Genomic DNA, 21876 nt, shown 5'->3' with positions numbered 1-21876 from the left:
GGACCCGGGACCTGCTGCGCCGTGGCCCCGGAGCCCCCCTGGTCCGCGAGAAGCAGGAAGAAAGCGAGGGTGTGGAGGACGCCCTGGAAGGTCCCCAGGGTCCCCGGTGCTGAGAGCAGCAGAATCCGTCCCGCGTGGGGGGCCTTGCAGTTTTGCGGAGGAACTAACCGGTTCCCGTTTTGTGTGTATGCATATGAGTGTGTGTGTGTGTGAGTGTGTGTGTGTGGCAAGCGGTGGTGCAGAAGGCTTGGTAGAGCCCTGGACAGCTGCGACCCCCAGGTCCCGAGACGGAGCAGGGGGCTCGGGGCTGAGGGTAACTAGGGCGGGCGGGGCGGGGCGGGGCGGGGCGGGGCTGGCTCGTGCCGCCCCCTGGGGCCTGTACTGTAAGCGGCTGTGGGCTAGCAGGCCCTGGTGGTCAGCTCTGCGACCTCAGGCCAGCCTCTGAGGGTGACGTGGAGGTGTCAGGGGGCGGCTTGCTTTCTCCTGCTGGAGGGTGAGGCCTCGGGGGCACCCCGGCAGGTCTCACCCCCGCGTGCCACCCGTGGGGAGGCAGCCCTGGGTCAACCGGCCCCTTCTTCTTCAGACGGTGGGCTGGGGGGAGACCAGGAGGCCGAGGAGGAAAGCGGGGCGGGTCCCTGGCTGGGACGGGAGGGGGTGCCACTGAATGGGGGTGCCCTCTCATTTCACTTTTTTTTTTTTTTTGTCGTGCTCTGCTGAGTCCTTGAATGAAACAGTTGCTGTTTTGGATGCCTGTTTTGGATCAGGGACTCCAGGAAAGCACTTACTGGAAACTGACTTCGCAGAGAGAAAGTCTTTTTGCTGCACTTTGAAGGCGGGGGAAGGGAATGGAGATGGGGAACCTGGGAAATGAGAACAAAGACCGCGTCCCGAGCAAACCCCGGGGTGCCAAGCCTGTCCCGCGTCACCGCCGCGTCCCTCCTGCAAACCCACCTCATGCAGGCGGGGCTGCAGGCCCCCCGGGAGTTGCCCGGAGTCCTGTGGCCAACGGCCAGGCCGTTTTGGTTAAATTGGCTGGACCAAGTGACCTCCCGTGAGGCCACGGGACACGTGCGTCCTTCCCTGGCTCGCCGGGCACCTGCGTGACCTTCGTGAGAAGCAGAGGGACGGTGAGGGACAAGAGGAAGCTGCAGTGGGGGCGTGGCCTCTAGTGCCGCGCTCCCCAGGAGGGGTCCCCCTGCACCGGGGGCGTCCCCGCGGGGCTGGCAGCTCCTTTAGTGCTCACACGCCCTGCGAGGTGGCCCCCTGCCCCCGAGGACATGCCGGGTCAGGGGATGAGCTTATGCTCCCCTGAGGGCCCTGCCAGCTCCCCAGCTCGCTGCCTTCCAGGCCCCTGGGGCCTCGGTCTCCCCTCGGGGTCGCTGCTCCGCAGGAACCGCTGACCCATGGCCGGTGCTCCTGGGCGTGGGTGGAGCAGGAGCCTGCGGGTGGCAGGGAGGGTGAGGGAGGCTGCGCCCAAGGTCTGGGCCTGAACGAGGCCAGGGGCGTGACCCGCGCGCCCACGTCCCCGACGTCGGCAGGGCCAGGAGGAGAGGCTGGTGCAGAGGCCTGTGCAGACGGGGCAGGGACTCCGTCAGCTGAGGGGTCCTTCCCGTTTTCGGAGGCCGGGTGTTTATAACGGTGGCTCTTGGAGACGTCTGGCACTCCTGGCCACAGAGCCGTGGTGCGTGGGACCCGCCCGTGGCTGGTGTCCACGCCTCGGGGGCTGGGCGGTGCAGACGGGGGGCGGTTGCCCCCAGCACCTGGTGGCTTCCCCGCAGACACCGGGCTGGGAGCTTGCTCTGGCCGAGGGCGGGGCTGTGGGAGGTCAGCGCCCAGGCCCCGCGTGGGGGTCTGGTGGTGCCTGCTCACCGCTGGGGTCAGGCCCTTGTGGGAGTGCCAGCCGCAGGGCCGTGCTGCCACCGCGCCTGCGTCCCGCCCAAGGCCAGGGTCAGTCCGGCCCCCCGGTGAGCCCCCCGTGAGCCCCCGGTGATGGGGCCTGGCCGGCCTTCCCCGCTGCAGACACGCTCCTTCCCCTCCGGGAGCGGGCGAGGGAGGTGCCTTGAGACTGTGCAGGGCCCCTCCGGAGTGGCAGCGACAGATAGCAGATGTGGCTGCCGGAGTTCCCGGGACCCACCGGAGCTGAGCCCCCCGGTTCCCTGCGAGCCTCCTCCCTGCCCTGCCTGTCCCCCCGGTGAGGGTGGGGGGCGCCGGGAGGGCTGCCCCTCCCCGGGCTCGTTAACTCCTACGAGTGGGGCTCCCGGGCTCCTGGATGCCGGCTTTGTGCACCGGTTTGTGACCCAGTGTGGTCTCTGTCGCCGGCCCTTGCATGGGTGTCGGAGTCGGGCGCATGCGGGGCTGCCGCCCCCACAGCCCTGGGCTCCCAGCCCCAGACAGGGGACGCAGCCCGAGGCCTGAGGCTGGAGCGGGTCCCCATTCGGGGCCCCAGTGCCCCTGAAGTCCACCCCCTGTTGGGAGGGCCTCGCCTTAGTGCTGGGGACCCAGGTGCCAGAGGTAGAGGTGGGGCCAGAGCGAGGGATGGAGGGACTTATCATTAGTGACAGAGTGGGGGCGGCACCTTCTAAACAAGCGGGAGGTGACCGGGGCTCTCCCGTCTGGCAGGCCTGGGCTGGGCCGCACCCGAGTCCGGGGCCCACGGCCTCCACCACGTTGGGGCCCCCTGCCGTCCGCAGAACCCAGCTGGCTCCTGGAAAGGGGGTGCACTGGGCGCCCCCGCTGGCCGTCCACAGCGCCGTGTGCCCGGCCTGTGTGAGATGCTGGGGGTCCGACTCGAATGCCCCTCAGACGTGTCCGGGGACCCCTGCAGTCTGGGGGTGGGGCTGTGTCTGCGGAGACGGGACCGGGAGGCGTCTGTGGGTGGGGACTGCAGTCTGCACGTGCCGTGGAGGAAGCGGAGGACAACGGACACACCCAGGGAACGAACTAGTGAGTGAACGGAAGGGGCGGCAGGAGCCCCGAAGGGACTGGTGTCTGCTGGGCGGCGGGGACTCGGGCCCCCCGGGGTGAGCTCCCCCGGCACCCTGGTCGGAGGCCCCCCGCAGCTCTGCTGCACCACGGCAGGAGGAAACGGAGCGTCGGGGGTTCCGCGCCAGACCCTGAGCGGTTAAGGCCGCCTGAGCCCGCAGCTGGAATCCGCACATGTGTTAGCCATAAAGGCCTGTCTAGCCCACCCAGACTGCGCGCAGAGCTAAGGCCTGGGCAGTTGCAAGCAGAGTGGCGGATCTGAGGTCTGGCTGCACCCGCCGGCCCCAGTGGAGGGGGCGTCGCAGGTCGCTAGGGCTGCCCACGGCCGGGCGCCAAGGCGGGTCGGGCCACGAGGGCCACTGCGAGCCACAGAAGCCAAGCCGTGGCCTCAGCGGACACGTCTGCCATCGGGCAGCTTTCCTACCTCCCCTCCGCCCCGGGTGGCGGCGCTTCTCCCAGCGGGAGGCGCAGCTGCATTCCTCTCGGTGGCATCGGGGACAACAGCCCGTGACAGCTCCGTCCCGTGGGGTCTGACAGGCGGTGAACAGGACCCGCGGACCCAGCCCACCCCTCTGGCTGGCCTGCACCCAGAGTGACCCTCCCACGTGCCCCAGGTGTCCAGCGTCCCCACGTGGAGCCCTGCCCCCCCACCCCTCCAGTCTCCTTCCGCAGACTCCAGGCTTGAACATCCCCCCGAAATCACCGGCTGGGATAGGAAAACGGGGCTGGAGACAGGATGTGATTTTTGGGAAGCTGGGCGGCACCGGGGATGGTGAAGGCCAGGAGGGGCTGGGGGTTGAGCTTGCTGGAGGCCCCTGCTCCCCACTCCCCCCAGTGAGGCAGCTCCCCGTGTCCTGAGGTTGGAGGGGCGAATTGGGAAGGAGAGCCTTCCGCTGAGGGTCCTCCTTCTTTTGGTGCTGGCCGCCTCCCGTGCGGGGTGCCTGGACACACTCGAGATTTAAAATCCCCGGGGCCAAAGGGCCTGTGGGTGTGGGTCATCACCCCTGGGTCAGCACGCTGGGCGGGTCTGCAGCCCCACTCAGGCTCACCCTAGCCCGGGGCGCGGGAAACCCAGTCCGAGCAGGGTCGCCCCCACCCTGCCCGGGGGCGGTCCTGCACCACCCTCCCTGGGTTTGGCTGAGAAGCCTTACCCTCCTCTCAGGGGCTGCGGCCCGGGGTGGGGGAGGGAGGGCTAATTCGTGTCAGATGGAGGTTCGCCGGGGGACCGTGCGCTCGCTCGCTGGCTGCCTGGCTTTTGTTCCCTGCGTCTGCCTCCTGCGTGCGGAGGGGAAGTGGAGGCTGCAGGCGCCTTCTCTCGGGCCTGCAGGCGTCGAACTTTCCCTGGGGCTCCCGGACGGGGCGGCGCAGAGGCACCCCTGCGGGGCACCGCCGCCAGAGGGTCGCCGCCCCCGCCGTCCCTTGCCTGGACCGGCCGGGCTCTCCGCGGGTGCCGGGAGTGGCCATGCGGCTGCCGCGCCCTGACTCGGGGGCCGCCCGGAGGATGCGCGCGCGGGGCCCGGGCGCGCCGGCAGCGGCGCCAAGTGAGTGAGCGCGGGGCGCTCGGAGCCGGGGGGTGCGGGGGCGGGGGGCGGGGGGCGGTCTCCCGGCGCTCCGAGGAGCTCTTCCGGGCTGCTGCGCGCGTCCGGGGTGCGCTCATACCCTCGTCTGTGCGCTCTTGCGCGAGTCTGTGCGCGTACCCACGCGCACCCTTGTCTGCGCGCGCCGGTGTGTCCTTGTATGTGCCCGCGTGTGCGCCGTGTGCCCGCGTGTGTGTGCGCACGTAGGAGGGGGGAATAGAAGGGGGGCCTTGCCTGGTGGGCGGCGGGCGCCCTGGTGAGCCGCGTGGAATGGGAGACAGCTACGGCTTAACTTTGTAACGCAGCCGCCCCTCGAACACGCTTCCCTGGACTCCACGTCCGACGAGGAAGCAGGGCTTCGGCCACTCCGCAGACGCCCCGCGACGGCCGGGTTTCTGTGGGGGAGAGGCCCTGAGCCCCGCGCGGACGCTGCGGTGTGCGCGCTTGCTGCGGGAGGAGTGCGGGTTCTCGGGGCACCTTCCGCCTCCTGGCCGCCGGGACAAACCCCCTCCCCCCGCGCACACCCTCCCCGGGCCTAACTTGGACCCAGCAGAGGTGGGAGGGGCTCCCCGCCAGGCTGCGAGGCCCTTCCTGAGTCTGCTGCTTAGGCCTCTCTCGGGTCCACTTCCCCAGAAACTGCTGTGAGGTTCGGAGGCTCGAGGGGCCGCCGAGTGTCAGCTGCCCTTCCTCCCTTCCAGCCGGGCCTGCGTTCGGCTTTTCAGGCTGACAGCCCGGTGCTGCCTGCTGCTGGGAGCGGGGGACCAAGTGTGTCCCCGGGGCCGTGAGTCCTGTGGCTGCGGGGGGTGACCGTGACCACAGGCAGGACCCCCCCCCACACACACACAGGTGTGGGGTCCGCGCTGCCCTTGTGGGGCGTTTTGGGGGCGTCCAACTGCAGAGTCAAGCTGGTCTGTGGTTTGCTCGGTGTCCACCTCCCTGGTGGCTCCCCCACCGCTCTCCCGGCACCAGAGCGCACGCCCGGTCCCCTTCCTGAGGGGCCGTGGCTGGGGTGGTGTGGCACCGCCTTTGCCGGCTGAGGGGTGGGCGGGGAGGAGGCCGCTCGGGGTCTGTGCCGCCCGAGTCTGCCCAGCAGCGGGGGCCTGGTCTGCACTCACATCCAGCACTTCCCCGCTCAGGCCGGCAGAGGCTTTTCTTTAAAAAAAAATATAAAATAAAATAAAAAGCTGGCAGCGGAGACCAGCACACCCCCCAGGGAGTCCTCGTGGACCCCGCAGACCAGCTCGCTCCCTCCCCACTGTCTGCTCCGAACAATTAAATGCCATTTAGATTCCTGCGCGGAGCCTGCCAAGGGCTGCGCCCAGGCAGCCTCCCCTCCCCTCCCCCCGCTCACGGGCGCCGCCACCTCCGCGGGAGAAATGAGAGCGGACCCCAGGTGAGAACAAAGGCCGGCTAATCCGGGCTGCATGCGCGCCTCCTGCCTGCGGAGCCGTTTCGTGCGGAGGCCGCGAGCAGAGGCTGCGACGGCGCGGTCCTCTCCGCGGTGACCCCCGGGCCCCCGGCCCCCACGGCGGCCCGCCCCCCGGAGCGGCCCGCCGCTTCCTCCCGCGCCTCCCGGCGGGGGCCCCAGCCGGGGAACACAGCCCCTTTCTCCCCGGGGGGAGAGGAGCGCTTGTGCGGAACAGAGGGTCGCAGTGTCCGGCCTTGGCCCGCAGACTGGGGCCGATTCATTCGGTCAACAAATATTAATTGAGGCCCCGGCTCCCTGTCCGCAGGCGCCGGGCAGAGCCTCGGGGGCCAGAGGGACAAGGGCCCGGTGTCCTGGGCCTGGGGGCTGGCGGTGCAGACCGCAGAGGGGGCCTGTGCCCCAGTGCCCGGGTCTGAGGGGCGTGTGTGCCCGCCCGGGGGTCGGGACAGAGGGCTGCGTCTGTCCGATGCCTGAAAGCCCCTCCTGTGTGCGGCGGGGGCAGGGTGGGCCCGGCCCGAGCCCACACCCCTTGTCCCTGGGCTGTGTGGCCTTCGTCTCCATGCAACCACCCCACGGGGGCTGGACAGGGAGGGGTCAGCGAGGACCAGGGCTCCGGCCCAGGAGGGCTCCGCGGGTGTGTGCAGGTTCCCGACGGCAGCACCGGGACACAGGCGCCCGCCCGTACCACGAGCGTGTGCCCCTGGAGAGACCAGACACACTCGCGTGCAGACACCCGCGGCAACAGGACCCGTGTGCGTGTGGAAGAGAGCCTTAGAACACAGCCCGCTGCCCCGTGACGGCGCTGGGCCCGGGGTGGGGGTGAGCTCTGAAACAGTTCCTTTCTGTCCCCACCCCCACCCCCACCCCCACGGGCCCCCTTGGGTTCGTCTGGGGTGCGGCGCACGCAGGTGGGGCTGTCATAGAGCCTCGCCCCGGTGGTTCCCGCCGGCTGCCAGTGTCCACGGCTGGATGGTGCTTTGGCGTCTGGCCTGTCCTCCTGTGAGTCGCCCGGAGGGGAGGGTGTGCTCTGTGGCGTGCCGGGGGTCACAGCGGTGCCGCCGGTGGCCGAAGCTTCTCGTGGTTGGTGCTGGACACCCGCCCTCACTTGCCCGGAACCACCAGGTCCATCCACGGAGATACCGGGAGACGCTGGTGTAGTGACCAGACCCCGAGGAGCTGGAGCCCCGGGAGGCGCTGGGGGCGGGCGGGGCCCGCGGTGGCTGGAGCCGCAGCAGGGGACGCTGGGAAGGTTGCGGTGGCTGAAGCTTTGGTGTGTGAAGAATTTCCGACTTCACTTGCACTGTCGGGAGGTGTTTGTGCTGGGCACCTAATTCCAGATTGGCGGAGTTTCTCCTGGTCCTTTGTATCCATCCGCTGGCTTCTCGCTGCTTTTTCCTTGTGTCTTTCCGGTGGAGCAGCCTGCTGTTTGCTGAAGGTCGGTCCGTGGATGTAAGTTGTCTTTTTCCCTCGCGCTGTGTAATTTTGTGATTTGTTGTTCTTTGTTACTGGGGGTGAGCGTTTTGATTATCGTGGTGTTCGTTTTGTTACATGTGTTTCTTGTCCTCGGGACCCTCGGATCTGTGGGGCGATGGTTTGGGAAAGGTTCAGCCGTTTTTCCTTCAGATGCTCCCCCGCCCCCTCTTCTTCCCAGACTCTAGTTACACACGTGTTAGGCTTCCTAAAGCCACCCCAGCGACACCGTCTGTGTGTTTACCTACATCTCCCTTCTCCCAGGTCGCCTCCCCTTCCTGCGCCTCCTGGCAGGGCGCTTGTGCTGCGATGTCTTGGAGGTCGCCGGTGTGTCTCCAGCCGTGGCCGGTCTGACGGTTGCGGGTTTTCCACGGGCGTTCGGTTCGGATGGCTTTGTGCCGTCGAGGTGCCTGTTTACCTCTTGAGCGCACGGAACACGGTTGTAACAGCCCCTTTGATATCTTCCCTGCCAGTTCCATCAGCTCAGGGGGTCAGCTTCAGCCCCTCGAGCCCCGTCGTGGGCGGGGTTTGCTGCTGCTTCTCGTGCCTGATGATTCCCCCCGGGCACCGGGCCCCGTGAGCTCCACCGGGTTGCGTTCTGCATCCCTTTAGAATTCCCGCGGGTGGGCTCGCCGTGTCCTAGAAGGCAGCGGAGTCGCCTGGAGGTGGTGCTGGCCCCCCGTCCACTGACTTCAGGCCGAGCAGGAGCGGTCCCCGGCCTGGAGGTGGCCGCCCCCACAGTTAGGGCAGGGTCCTGCCGTCCCAGCAGAACTTACCGCTGGAGCCCTCGGGTCTGGCTGCGGGACCACCCCCTCCCCCCCGCTCTACGGGTGCAGAGCTCCGTGTGGCTCACTCGTACATGTGTGTGCACACACGTGCACAGAAGCACCCGTGTGTGCATGTCAGAGGGACTCCGCGGAGGAGGTCTCGTGTTCTCAGTTCAGCGCGCTGTTGCCCGCCCGGCGCTCTGCCGTCCGGGGGTCCTCCCCGGCTCGCTCGGCCCGAGCTTGGAGCTCCTCCTCGGCCCAGGCGGGTGCTGCTTCCCGCTGCCCCGCCCCCCGTGTCCTGGAGACGCTCTTGGCGCAGGAATCCGGGGCAGTCGCCGCTCACCCCATTTTTCCTGCCTCAGAGGAACCGGGTGGATCCGCGCGCCTGCCCGTGGGCCTCCTACAAACAGCTCCACTCAGTCCGCTCTGGTGTCTGGCTCCGTCACTCGGCGTAACGCCCCCTCCATGTCCACCCGTGACGGTGCGTGTGTCGGCGTTGCGCGTGTCTATGTCGTCGGAACCGTGTGCACTCCGTGCACGAACCGTGGGTGCTCTGCCCAGGCCTGTCTGCACGGACACGTGGGTCATTTTCTGCCAGGAGCACTTCCATGTCGGGGCCGTGGCCCCTCTTGCACAAGAGTTTGGGGACATTTGCATGTTTTTTTTCTGGCGCCTGGAGGAGTGGAATCGTTGAGTCATGGGGTTGGGGCAGATTTAAGACCATTTATAAGAAATTGCTGAACAGTTCCCCAAAGTAGGTGTACTCTCTGTTTCACATTCTGTTTTATATTTACGTATTTTTAGAAAGAACCAAAAAAGTTCTCTTTATTTTTCCCCCGACCTCCCCCCCACCCCCACCCCACTGGCTGTCACCCTGCCCTCCGTCTGTGAGTCCATCTGTGAGTCCGTCTGTGAGTCCGTCCCCGGTCTCCGTGTGAGTTCCGTCTATTCGTCAGATTCTTACTACCGGTTCCCCTTCGCGGGAAATCTCAGTCGTTCCGGTGGTGAGGGGTGGCCTCAGAGAGCCCCCGTGGGTGCCGGTCACTGACAGGACACACCGTCCCGTGTCAGGAAGTGGGTGCAGTGGGCGGCGCTCGGACTCCACAGCAAATCGCAGTTGCCCGAGGCCGTCACACAGCTGTGAGCCCGGAGTCCACAGACGCGAACCCAGTGGGTGACGAGAGGCTCCTTTCCCCCGAGTGACAGTGCGCGTGACGGCTCAGTGTCACCCCGGGCTGGAGGAGGAAGCCGGCGTCTCCTCGTGCTGGCCTCGGGTCTGCCTCTCCCTCTCCCCCGCAGTGCCGTCCGTCCGCTCCGCGCGGCTGGGGGCGGGGGAGTTTTGCTGTTTGCTCCTCGCTTTTTCCAGTTGCTTTTTCTGGGAGGACAAGCGTGCAGCCTCTGGGGGTGCACGGGGTTACTTTGTCCTGGGGGTGGGTGCTGTCAGCCTCTGGTCTGGGAGCTGGAACCCGCTCCCGTGAGCCATGCTGGTTTGGGCGCAGCCCCTGACACACTTCACACGGGGTCTGCACGCCGGGCGAGTGTGCGCCTCCAGCATGGGGACTGCTGGCCGGGCGTCCAGGGCCCCGTGGGGACCCCCCTATCGGCAGGGCGACTGATCGGTCCCTCTCCGCCCGGGCAGCCCCAGCCCCAGCCCCAGCCCCAGCCCCTGACAAGTCCGCTAGAGGCACCGCCCCCGACAGGGAGCAGGAAAAGCAAGCGGGCGAGGCCTCACAGAGCTGTGACCGGTCCTCCCTTTGCCTTTCCAGCCAGAAGACTCGGCAGGCAGCCTGCACAGCTTCAAGAGCAAGGTCTTCAAAAGAGCCCGGGTCTGCGGGGTCTGCAAGCAGACCATCGACGGCCGCGGGGTCTCGTGCCGAGGTGAGTGTGCGACACGTGTTCGTTCTCCTGCCGGCTCGGCGAAGCGGCACAGGCAACAAACACGGAACAAAAACGAGAGCCCTTCGGGGGTTTCCGAAAGTTAAACCGCGGAATTCCCCTTCTTGGCCCCCGGCCCCCTGGCCTCCCGGGGCCGGGGCCGTGTTCACGCAGGCAGGTGCGCGGGAGGGGATCTCCCCGAAAGCGCTGAGCCACCCGTGGGGGGCGGGGCAGCAGCATGGTCCTCCGGCCGCGCCGCGGTCTCCGCGTTGCTCAGGTGACTCATCTTCCCTTCTGGTCTCCTGCCGAGGTTTGCAGGCGAAACGTGCCCGCCCTCAGTGTCAGGGCTCAGGGAGGAGTGGCAGCCGCCCCCCAGGCTTGGCCAGCCCCCTCCCGGTCACTGAACGGAGCCACCGGCTCCGCCCGACACCAGGTGTCTGCGGGACCTGCTGGTGGTTGTGCTGGCATGTTGCCGTGTCTGAGGCGGACAGGTGAGAACCCTGTCCTGTTCCCCGAGCCCCAGAACTGGGGCTGGGGGGCGCCGGTCTGCGTCACAGTGCAGAGGAGGGCTGGGGACGGGACCCCAGGGGACGCGTGGGGCTGTTCCGTGGCCTCCGGTGGGTGCGTTTGGGGTCTCCCACCTGGGACACGGGCGGGGTCTGGCCGGTGGACTTCTCTGGTGTTGGGACGGCCTCCCAGACCCTGGGGGACCCCTGGCAGGCGTGCCGCTGGCTGCCGTGGGGCCAGGCGGCCATTGGGCGGGGTTGGCTGAGTGGCGCTGTCCGACCTCTGTGGGGTGAGGATGCGACCCCCGGGCCTCTCCCGGCCTCTGTCCGAGGTGGAGAACCTGAGAGCTGCTTCGCCCCTGGCTGCAGCCCCCTGGGCACCTGCGAGGAGTCCCCTCCCCCTGGGACCCCCAGGTGTCTCTGTGTTGGAGCTGATGCTCCTTGGGGCCTCCACCTGCTTCTCGGAGGGCGTGGGACCCTCCTACCTTCTCCCGGGGGCTCTCCCTCCCCGGGAGTTGTCGCCCTGTGCCCAGAGAGGCCCCCTGTGGGCGAGCGTGAGGCAGGAGCCCCTGCTGGGCGTGCACGCTGCCCTGGGGCTGGCAGCCGGCGCACGGGGGGCCTCTCGTGCCCCCGGAGAGCCCCGCCGGCACTCGGGGTGGCGGGGGCAGCCTGGCACATCCGCTGCAGAACCAGGATGAGCCAGCTCCGATCTCTCTCCGCTTCCGGGCTCCGTGCCACCGTCAGGGCCACGCCTGGGGCGCCACGAAGGGCAGGCATGGAGGGAACGAGGTCGCCAGGCAGCGACTGAGCCGTCAGACAGTCTGCCTCTGCCAGGGGTGCCTGGTCCCCTCGAGTCCCGTGTAGCCAGGTCCAGGGACGCGGGTGGGTGGGGCAGGCTGGCGAGTGTCCCTCCTGGAGCAGCGGTGACGCCCAGGGCCCGTCTCTCGCTGGTAAACATGTGCAGAGCATTGAGTCAAGCTCCGACCGGCCGCAGGACGGGGCCTGGATTCCCGAGGCTCCGGAGACGCACGGAGAATAGTAGTTCCAGGGCAACGCGGAAAAATGCCGGCGAGCCCCGCCCCCTGCAGGCCGAGAGCCCCGCCCCCTGCAGGCCGCGAGCCCCGCCCCCTGCAGGCCGAGAGCCCCGCCCCCTGCAGGCCGAGAGCCCCGCCCCCTGCAGGCGGCGAGCTGGAGACCAGCGAGCCCCGCGTAGTTCCCGCCCGAGTCCCGGCGCGGGAGGACGCCGTGTTCCAGCCGGGACGCGGGCGGGCAGGGAGAAGAGTCCCGCTCCCCCACCCTGTGCGCCATCCGGGCCCGGACTGGGTCGGGCGAAGCCCGCTGCCTGCCGCCAGGGAGGGCGGGGAGGGGGCGGGACAGCCTGCTCCCTCGGCCCCTCGTGTCGGTGCTCCTCCGTGCGGTGGCGGAGGGGACTGGTTGTGCTGAGAATTTCACCACGTGCCCTGCGGCACACCCCCACGCCGCACACCGTGACCGCACGGTGTCCCTTGTAGGTCCTGCCTCAGGGGGAGAAGCACCGACCTGGCGGGAGCTGGTGTCCGCTTTGTGGAGAGTGGGCAGTCACCGCGGACACCTTGTCCTCCTGGGCCTTGTGGCGTGTGGCGTGGAGACGCGGTTTTGGGGGCAGAGCTGGTGCACTGTGGCCTCCCCTCCTCCTGGGGCCGCGCCGTGCAGAGGGGCCGTCAGGGGCGGTGGCCCCTCCTGCGCCCCGAGAGGCGGGGGTCGGCCGCTCTTGGTCCGAGTCACCAGCCTGGTCTTGGCCAGACCCTCCCATCACCTGTGCCTTGGAGGGTGCAGAGTCCGTCCCCCCCCAGACCTCAGAGGCAGGGACAGCTCGGAGAGGAGGGACCCTGAAGGAAACGCCCCGGCCACTTCCCCCCCAGGTCTGGGGGCTGAGGGCCGCTGGCCACCCTACACGGGGACCTGGGCGAGGCCAGCACCTCCGGGCCCAGCTCCTGGGGAGGAGGGGGGAGGGGGCGTGAAAAGCTTGGGCCCCAGCAGCTGACCAGACCTGGGGTGTGGGTTTTGACCTGTGAGGCCCTGTCCCCCCAGGACCCTCCACGCTTCCCGTCACTTCGAAGCAGGTGCCTCGAAGGGCTCCCTGGTGGCATCGCAATAACCTGGGGCCAGACCAGAGAGGTCAGCTGGCCCCACCCTGGGCAACCCAGCTGTTGGGGGCCGGGAACCCCTGTCTCACGTGCCCCCAGGCCCTGGGAGCCCCTGTCCTTCCCTGGGGCTCACTGGGGCATGGGGGGGCCTGTGTGGGCCCACGGGGAGCCTGCGGCGGGATGCTGGGGCGTGCACCCCCTTCCCCCGCGTGTCCTGCCGTCTCTGCCTGGGAACACTGGGGGAGGGTGTGGCCAGGCCTGCTCTGTGGGTCCCCCTCGCAGGGGTGGGGGTGGGGGTGGGGTGTCAGCACAGCTGCGGCCTCTGGGGGGCAGGGCCTGTGAAAGCCCATCGGTCCCCCTGGAAGTCTGCATGGTCGGGCCCCCAGGCTGACCCCTGCCGCTCTGGCTCGCCCGGCGGCCCCGGGGGGGGGGGGCGTCCCACAGGGACTCAGCCGAGGGTCCAGCCCAGGCACTCGGTCCTTGGCTGTCCCCTGGAAGCGGCAGGAGGGTGCGACTCCCGGACTGAGGGGGGGGGGACCTCAGGCTGCATCCTCTGGGTGTCTTCCAGCGTCTCCTCATCCTTCTGGGAGACGCTGTGGTTTCCAGGCGAACATCGTGCATCTGGCTGCGCAGGGTTCCGGCCTCTGAGCCTCAGGGCTCCGGTCTGGCCGCCTGCACCCCCGGGGCAGTCCCCACGGCCACCTGGACGCAGCTACCAGCACGGTGGCAGCAGGCCCTCGCACACACGTCCCCGCACGCTGCGAGCTCCAGCGCTGCCTCAGTGGCCGGGAGCCTCCCCCGACCCGGGCCGTCCGAGTGCTGCTGCGCGTGGGGCCCGGAGCGGGTCTCGCCGCCCCGGCCGCTGAGCACTCACGCGGTGTCTCTTCTCTTCCAGCCTGCAAGTACTCCTGCCACAGGCGATGTGAAGCCAAGGTAAGCGGCCATTCCCCCCCACCCCTCCTCCCTCTGCCGCCCGCACGACACGCCCGCGAGGGGCCCCTCGGGACTGCGGCCCCTGGGGGAACCCCAGAAAGGGCTGCCCCCCAGAAAGGGCTGTTCTGGGCCACAGAAGACGGCGTTCAAGAGTCTGGTTTCCGACGGGACCCGCCCGCCGGGTCCTGGCCACGTCACGGCCCTGTCTCCGTCACCCGCGGTCCCTTCTGTGGGGACGCTGACGCTCCGCCTCTCGGGGCACAGGGGGCAGGGCCAGGGTCCCGGTGGACCCCCGGCCCCGAGGAGCCGGCTGGCTTCTTCCCGCGTAGTGGGCCACCGGAGGCTTGGGGCTCTCCAGCTGTCGCGGAAGTCGGGAGCCCTGAATGGGGGTTGTGGCCTTGCTTTTGCGTGCTCCCTGGAGGCTTGAGTTGCCGGCGGGCGGCAGGAGGCCTGGCGTGCCTGGGCGGGTTCAGGGGTCTGATTGGTGGGGGAACGAGGCGACACACGGGAAGCTGCTGGCACCCCGGGGGGGGGGGGACCCTGGTCCTCTGCACAGTCCTCGTGTTCTCACGTTGTCCAGACGCAGTGCTCCCTGCGGGGCGCCTGCCTCTCTGGGGGCCCATCCGCTCGCTGTCCCTCATGCCCCCCTGTGCAGGGGGCCCAGAGACGTGGGGTTGGAGTGTTGGGGGGTTGCTGCCGCTGTGGGCCTCGTGGGCCTGCTCTGCCGGAGAGTCCCCGCTGGTCCCCGGCTGGGCGGGGGGCAGCCTGTGCAGGGGGCAGCTTCACGGCACCGTGAGCTGGCTGCACGTGAGGGCCCGGGGGCCTGATTCCCTCCCCTCCCCACCACGCGCACACACACAGAGATACATGCAAGCACACATACTCTCACACATATGTAACACAGACATGTGATGTGTACACACAGATGGGTGCCTGCGGGCACACGTGCAGTTCACCCTGTACACACACTCACAGACATGCAAACTCGTGCACAAATGCACAATGTACACACGTGCGCACACAGATGGGTGCCTGCAGGCACACACATGCTATTCCCACTCACACACTCACAGACAGTGCACAATACAGTGCACACACATATTTGTGTCACATGCACACACACACAAAGTCAGAACTACAGGCAAGCCCAGCCCTGTGGGTTTTTTGGTTTTTTTTTTCAGGAAAGAGGTTAGATGACTTTCGGTTTAAACTTCCCCACGGAGAAGTGGGGACAGGTGCAGAGTGGTGCGACCCCCCCCCCTGCCCCGGCCTGTCACCCAGCCCCCCGCCCGCAGCCTCTCCTGGGCTCTCTCCCCCAAACCCCGTCCCTGGCGGCCTCTTCCGAGACGCCCCGTGATCTGTGATTTCCGCCGTTTCCCGCGGCGGGACTGTGGGCACCGCTGCTGTCACTTGTGGTCTCACTTCCGGCCTCGGCGAGGGGACGGCTGGCCCTCTCTGCGGGGGCACCTGCTCGCACACACTCGGGGGCGGGGCTGCCTGCTGGCCAGTCCGGTCCAGGTCGGCCGTGCCCACAGGACGTCTCCCGTGTGCTCTGCTCTAGCACCGAGTCCTGGGGGGGAGCAGAGGGTCCCGTGAGCGGGGGGGGGGGGGTGGCGTAAATGCCCCCGTGGGGGGGGCTTCAGCTTTCAGAGAGGGCTTTCCCTTCTTTCTTGTCACCATCTAGATGAGCCCCGCTCTGAGGGTCCCCCTCCGTGGGGAGCCTTTTCCGGCACAGCCTGTGACTCATCGCCGCAGGGAGTGGGGGCCGCGAGGGAGCCACCCCAGTGGTGCTGCCTTCCTGTGTCACTCCTGCACTTGTGCGGGAGTGTGCGTGCCGGTGCCCGTGTGAGTGTGTGTGTGAGCACATGTGCCTCGTGTGTTTGTGAGTGCACCACAGCATGGGCCACGTGTGTGAGCATGCATAGCATTGCACGCTGTGTGTGTTAGTGTGCAGGTGTGCGTCCCAGTGCCCCTGGGCATGTGTCCGTGTGCATTTGTGCCTGTATTGTGCACACGTGGGTTTAATGTGTGTGCAAGTATGTGTATGGGTGTGTGCTGTGTATGGGTGCATGTGTGCACGGCACTGCGTGTTTGTGAGCGTGCACCGTGTTAGTGTGCAGGTATACACGCCAGTGCACGGGTGGGTTTGTGTTGTGTGCCTGGGTGGATGTGGGTGTGCATGGTGGCGCTGTGTGCGTGTGTGTGTGTGTGTGTGTGCACCAGGCGTATGTGTGCGGGCGTGCACACCTGCGACGGCTCTGCAGCCCGGACACCCTGACCGGCCGCGGCTGCAGGCCTGACCACGAGGCGGTCGGCTCCGTTTCTCCGGCAAGGCCCGGCCAGCCCCCGGGGGGACGGGGTTCTCGGGTTCAGAGACTGTGGCGTCGGGGGTCCGCGTGTCGCCGGCCGTGGTGCCCCCGGCCGCAGGAGTTGGCAGCCTGCTGCGCGGCAGATACGCTTTCGCTCCCGCCAGGTCGCAGTCGGGGCCTGTGTCCGCGCTCCTTTCTCTCGGGAATGCGGCTTCGCGTGGCCAGGGCGAGTGCCACCAGCCGCAACAAAGACCCTCCTTATTCCTGAGCCCTGAGCCGCCGCTGGGGGGCCGGGGGGGGGGGCCCGAGAGCCCTCCGCCACCCCTGGAGACCGGTGGGGACGCCGCTGAGGCGTGGCTGGGCCCGAGGCCGGTGCCTCTCTCAGCGCCGGTGCACTGGGTTTCTCGGAGACGGTGAAGCCGGCCTCACGCCCGACACGGTCCTGCCCCTGCTGCCCTGGGCTGGCTCGCCTTGGCTCCCCTCCGGGGGGTCCCCAGGCCTGGCGGGAGCATCTCGGGAAAGGGCGAACCAGCGAGCTCCTCGGGGCAGGACTGGCGTCCGGGGACAAGCTGTCGTCACCGCCCTCCGGGCAGTGGCTGCCGCCAGCGGGCTCCCAACCAGGCCCTGCGGGGGGGGGGGGGAACGCCCCCTCTGTGGAGCGGCTGTCGGTGGGCAGGAGGGAGCCGTCCTGCAGGGACCAGGCTGGTGGTGGGCTAGCGGCCCCGCGGGAGACCAGGCTGTGGGCTGGATGCCTGATGTGGACCGGGGCCACCACGCTCCGGCTGGCCCCCAGGCAGTGCGTCCCCTGGGTGAGGCTGTGCCTGCCGTCGGGGAGACCCAGAGGCAGAGCCCTGGGAGTGCCCGGGGGGGGAGGTGGGGGCCGGTCTGCTGCAGCAAGTCCAGCCCCAGGGGGCCGAGGTTCCTTCAGGGGTGAGGTGGGCGAGCAGCACGTCCCTCCACCCACCTGTAGATGGCGCTCTCTCGGCTCCTCTGCGTGGGGTTGCTCGTGGTTGAGGTTTGGGGAAGCCCCATAATTCCAGTGCAGGTGCCGGAAGCTGGGGACCCCAGACTCTCCGTCCCCACGGGCAGGACAACCTCAGCCAAAGCCCGGGCGGTGCTGGGCCCAGGGCCGGCCGCCACCGGCTCCGCCGCTGAGGGAAGACCAGGCGCCTGCTCCAGGTCATGGCCCCCAGAGGTCACGACCCCCAGAGGCGGGGCCCCTCTCGCGGCGTCCCAGGGGACCGACTGCCCGGACTTGCGGGAGCCGCGCCAAACCTCAGGCAGGGCGGGGGAGGTGTGCGCTCCCTCCCAGCCCTGGCGCCCGCGCCGCCACCCGTGTGCCGGCCCCGCAGCCGCCGGGCAGGTGTGGGGACATCGTCCGTGACCGACTGCCACTCACGCCCACCCCCGGCTCGGTCACCCCGGGGTGCAGCGGCCCGGGTCCCGGCCCGGCCCCCTGGCCTGTGCACCTGCCGCCCGGGGCCGGGCTGCCGGCGGCGGCTGCAGGTGCCACGTCGGCAGGTGCGGCGGGCGCGGCCTGTTTGTTTGTGCTCGCCCTTGGCAACAGGGACGAGGCCCCACGCGGAGCCACTGCAGGGCCATAAAGTGGCTGTGGCCTCCGGGCCTCGGGGGCCTTCCCGCTCCCCGGTGGGTGCCGCTCTGCCGCCCTCCTGCCTCGTCCCCGCGGTCACTTCTCCCCACCGCTCCCCCCGGGGCGCCCTCTGCTGAGAGAGGACCCCCCCTCCCCAGGGGATGGGGGGCACGTGGAGTTCGGACCCAGCAGAGGCCCCCTCCTCCCTGGTCTGCCCGCCAGCGGCCCCTACAGGACGTGCCCGGTGGTTGGGGTGAGAGCCCGGGCCCTGCTGTGACGTCAGCCCCGTGAGTGCGCCCCGTGGGGGCGGGGCCTGTGCCGTCCCTGCCTGTGTCCACCCCCCTTCCTCACAGCGCAGGCAGGGTGCTCCGTGAGGGGCCTGCCCAGACCCAGGGCCAGCACGGGGGCTCTGAGGGCAGCGTGTGTGGCGGGCGGTGTCCCCAGCCTGCGGGGTGGCTGTGGCCGCATGCTGGCCTTCAGCTCCGTCGAAAGAGGGGCGGGCGCCCTCGGAACCCCGGGGTCCTTCCTGCCCGGGGAGGCCCAGCTGACCAGGGCATGCCCCCGGGCATTTATACTCTGCCCACCGGACACAGCGGGAGAGCCCCGGCTCGTGGGGCCCGGGGGCAGAGCCAGCGGGAGCCGGGAGAGAGCAGGTGAGCAGCTGGCGCCCTGGCCTGACCCCCACCCCCGCCCACCTGCCGCCCTGAGGAGTCACCGGGCGTCTCCGTGATAAGAAGGTGCCGCTCCAGGGGGAGGGGCAGCGGGAGGAGGGCTGTCGGAGGGGCAGGTGTATGGGTGGGGCAGAGGGCCTGGGCCTGGGTGGGCTCCAGCCTGGGTCTGGGCAGGCCTGGGTGGGCTCCAGCCTGGGTCTGGGCGGGCCTGGGTGGGCTCCAGCCTGGGTCTGGGCGGGCCTGGGTGGGCTCCAGCCTGGGTGCAGGGTGTGGGCAGCAGCCGCACACTCTGCCCCCGGGTCAGCCAGGGGTCCCGGTGCCTGGCCCCCCGAGTTCCTAACGCCCAGCGGGCGGCCCGGTGACAAGAGGTGTGCGTCCTGGCCCTCCTCCCCTCACGGCTCTGCCGCGTGGGGTCCGCTGCCCCTCTCTCTGGAGGCCAGAGAGGGGCCGCGAGGGCCCAGCTCACACGGTCCCCGCCCCCTCCGGGGCGGGGCGGGGCCGTGGGGAGGGGGCGCAGGCCGCCGCGCCCCCTGGCTGGCGGCCGCGTCAGTGAGGTGTTGGCAGCTCCCGCGTGAGCCCTGGCTCCTCTCGTCCCCCGGACCACCCCTCCTCTGGGGTGGTCTCCTGCGTTTTCAGGGCGAGTCGGCGCTAACTGGAGGTCTCCCCCAGACGTCGTGTCTGCGACTCGTGGACACTCACGTGCAGACCGGCTGATGGGGGGCAACCGACCGACATGGGGGGGCTGCAGCCCCATCGCTGGACCCGGAGGCGCAGCGGCCGAGCTGGGGACCCGGCGCCCTGCCCCAGGCCCCGCCCCCTGGGACAGACCGAGGTCCTGCCGCTCACAGTGGGGACCGCCCCTCCCAGCACGTGTCCATCTTGTTTATCTCCACGAGGGGACGGGCTGCCTGGCCAGGGAGGTGCTCAGTGGAAGCCGGTGGCCGCATGGCCAGGCCGGCGCTGTGTGATGCGTTCAGGGCCCCACAGAGCGCGCTGGTTCTTGGGGGACAACACCCGGGGTCAGGACACACGGGCAGTGCCGCTGCACCCCATCTGGCTGCCGGGGGACACGAGGGCACGGGGGGCCGTGCTGGCTCTGCTTCCTGCTGCTGCTGTTCGTGCGACTCAGGTCCTGGCAGCTCTGGGGCTCCCGTGCGCTCCCAGCAAACGTGCGCTCCCAGACAGCCGGCTAGAAAGTAACCACGGACTTGACTTCGGGGAAACTGACCAGCGCGCACAGAGCCCCACAGCGCAGGCTCTCACAGACACACGCTGTGCTGTGTGGCGGGTGCGCTTGCTACCCTGGAGCTGAGCCGAGGCCGATACAATGTTGTTATTAACCAGACCGCCGCCCCGTTCGCTGCAGGCTTGGTCCTGGCGGCGCGTTCTCTCTGTTTGCAGGGTGCAGGGCGGCGCGGGTCCCCGCTGCAGCGTTCTCCTTGGCCCTGAGCACCCTCCGCGCTCACGGTTCGCCCGCCCGGCCCTCTGCCCCCGGTCACCACTGCCCTGGCTGGCTCTGCCCCGTCCCTCCCGCAGAGCCGCAGGGCGGGACTCGGACGGGGCGCGGGCCATGTGGACGGGCGTCTCCCACGGGCGTGCGTCTCTGGTTCCTCTGTGTCTGTTCCTGGGGCGGCTGCACTTTTCTCTCCGGGGCCGAGCGAGACCCCGGGGCGGGCGTGTGGACGACGGGTCTTCAAAGGTCGGGCCCCCGAGTCCTCGCACATTTCTCGCCAGAGTGTCACCCTTGTCAGGAACGCACCCCCTCCCCTGGGTGGGGCATGGGCGGCCGAGGGGCCGCTGGCAGGGGCTGGGTCTGCCTCAGCGACCCACTGACCACGGGTGCCTGTCCGCTGCCACCTCCCCCTGACGGACTTCCGGAGCCGTTCGTTTTCTCGGTTCGTGTTCCCTGTTCCGTTCGCTCGTCAGACTTCACTGCACTTGTGGGTCGGAGGACCCGCAGACGAGGGGTCTCGGGGGAGCCAGCCGTGACGCCAGCCAGAGAGCAGAGGGGCTGCTGCGTGTGCGTGCATGTGCATGTGTGTGTGCGTGTGCATGTCAGCGGAGAGGACCCGGCCCCACGGGGCGTGCCCCCGCCCCAGACGGGCGCGTGAGTCAGAGCCCTGGAGCAGTAACAGCAGGTCCCGGGCGGGTGGATGACCGTGTGTCATCTTCCCGGAGGAACTTAGCAACACAAGCAGGGGAGTTATAAATAGTCCCCACGGCCGGAACCGGGGCGGTGCAGCGCCCACCGCGGCCACAGGGGCAGTCAGGCAGGCCCGGGCTTTCCCGCGCCGGGCTGGGCACAGGGGACTCTGGGGACCGGCCGCAGGTGTCACGGAGGAGAGCCGGGGGCTGCGCCTGGGGGCTGCGTCCTGCGGGCCCCTCGCCGCCAGCAGCCCATGCTCCCCAGGGACGGCCAGGCGTCCCCGTGGGCGCCCTGAGCACCGCTGGCTCCTGTGACCTTGGCTCTGAGATGGGGGAGCCCCGAGAGACACAAGCCCAAGGTCCCAGGGCGGGTCGGGCCCCCCCGGGTGCCCAGGGCGCTGGGGCTCCCTCTCCGTGGCGTCGGTCCACCGGGTGCCTGGGAGCAGGACTCCGGGGCCTGGAGGGCTCCGGCCTGGGAAGGGTGCCCACGTGACGAGGCCACGCCGAGACTCTGCACCGGTTCCACGTGTGGGCGTGGCCCTGGGGGCGGCAGATTGTGTTGTCGAGGGCACAGGGCCCCGGTGTGGCTGGGAGGCGTGGGCAGCCTGGGGGCCCGGAGGGCACCCCCCTCGGCCCTTGGCGCCGTGGGCAGGGCTTGTGTTGCAGCTGCTTCTCGGGCCCACTCGCCGCACCTGTAAGGCGGGGTCCCCTGTGCGGGACGGGCCCCGTGTCCTGTCCCCGGAGCTCCGGAGGACGCCGGTGGGCGCGCCGTGCCCTGTGGTCGGCCCCCGGGAGGGTGTGTCTGGGCCTCGGAGCCGCAGGTGTTGCGAGGACGTCTTTTCTCGAGGTGACCTCGGGGACCAGAGTGGGGACACCGAGGGACACTCTGTCTGTCTGTCCTGCTCCCTCCCCACCTCCCCCCGCTCTCCCCTTTACCCGTGGTCGGTTGGGGGGGCTCATCTGCTTGACGCCCCCCCCCCCCCCGGCTGCGGGTGGTGCTGGGCTCAGGTGGGACTGTCCGTCTGGCACCTCCGTGTCCTGCCTCTGCCCGGACGCCGCTCTGCTCCACCCTGAGTGGGGGCGGGGGGGAACCTACCCCTCGGGGGACACCCCTGCTCTGCAGACGGTGCCGGCCTGCCGGGAGCCCTCCGACAGGTGCCCAGGTGGTCCCGTCTCCACTCTGAACTCCCGCGCCGCGGGTCCACCGGAACTCCCGGGGTGGCACCGTTGCCGGCAGCTCTGGGACACCTGGGTGGCAGGACCCTGGAGGGAGGGCGGCCCTGGGCCCCCGGCCGTGTGCCTGGTGCTGCTTCCTGTGACTGGGGAGTGGAGCCCTGTCCTCTGTGGTGGCTCCAACGTGGGGCGCAGGCCGCACTGACCCACAGACCGGAGCGCCCCACTGAGGGGCCCCCGAAAAAGCCTTCATCTCGTCCACCCACCGGGATGCGAGCAGCCCGGCTCCGCCCTCCCCTGTGGCTGGAGGCCCCTCCCCTGCGAG

At 69.5% G+C, this 21876-nt stretch overlaps 1 protein-coding gene across 1 annotated transcript in view; it reads left to right on the top strand.

The window, feature by feature from the left end:
- Nucleotides 1-21876, top strand: part of LOC114501816 (tensin-3) — a 97835-nt gene that overhangs the window by 34649 nt on the left and 41310 nt on the right. The window contains exons 10-11 of the mRNA XM_036010413.1: nucleotides 9989-10100; nucleotides 13625-13662. Coding sequence (XP_035866306.1) covers nucleotides 9989-10100; nucleotides 13625-13662 — 150 coding nt within the window. The remainder of the gene's footprint in view (nucleotides 1-9988; nucleotides 10101-13624; nucleotides 13663-21876) is intronic.

This window comes from Phyllostomus discolor, chromosome 10 (genome assembly GCF_004126475.2).
Source record: "Phyllostomus discolor isolate MPI-MPIP mPhyDis1 chromosome 10, mPhyDis1.pri.v3, whole genome shotgun sequence".
Taxonomy (NCBI): domain Eukaryota; kingdom Metazoa; phylum Chordata; class Mammalia; order Chiroptera; family Phyllostomidae; genus Phyllostomus; species Phyllostomus discolor.
Note: the sequence above shows the minus strand (reverse complement) of the source record. Positions and strands in the feature narration are given on the sequence as shown.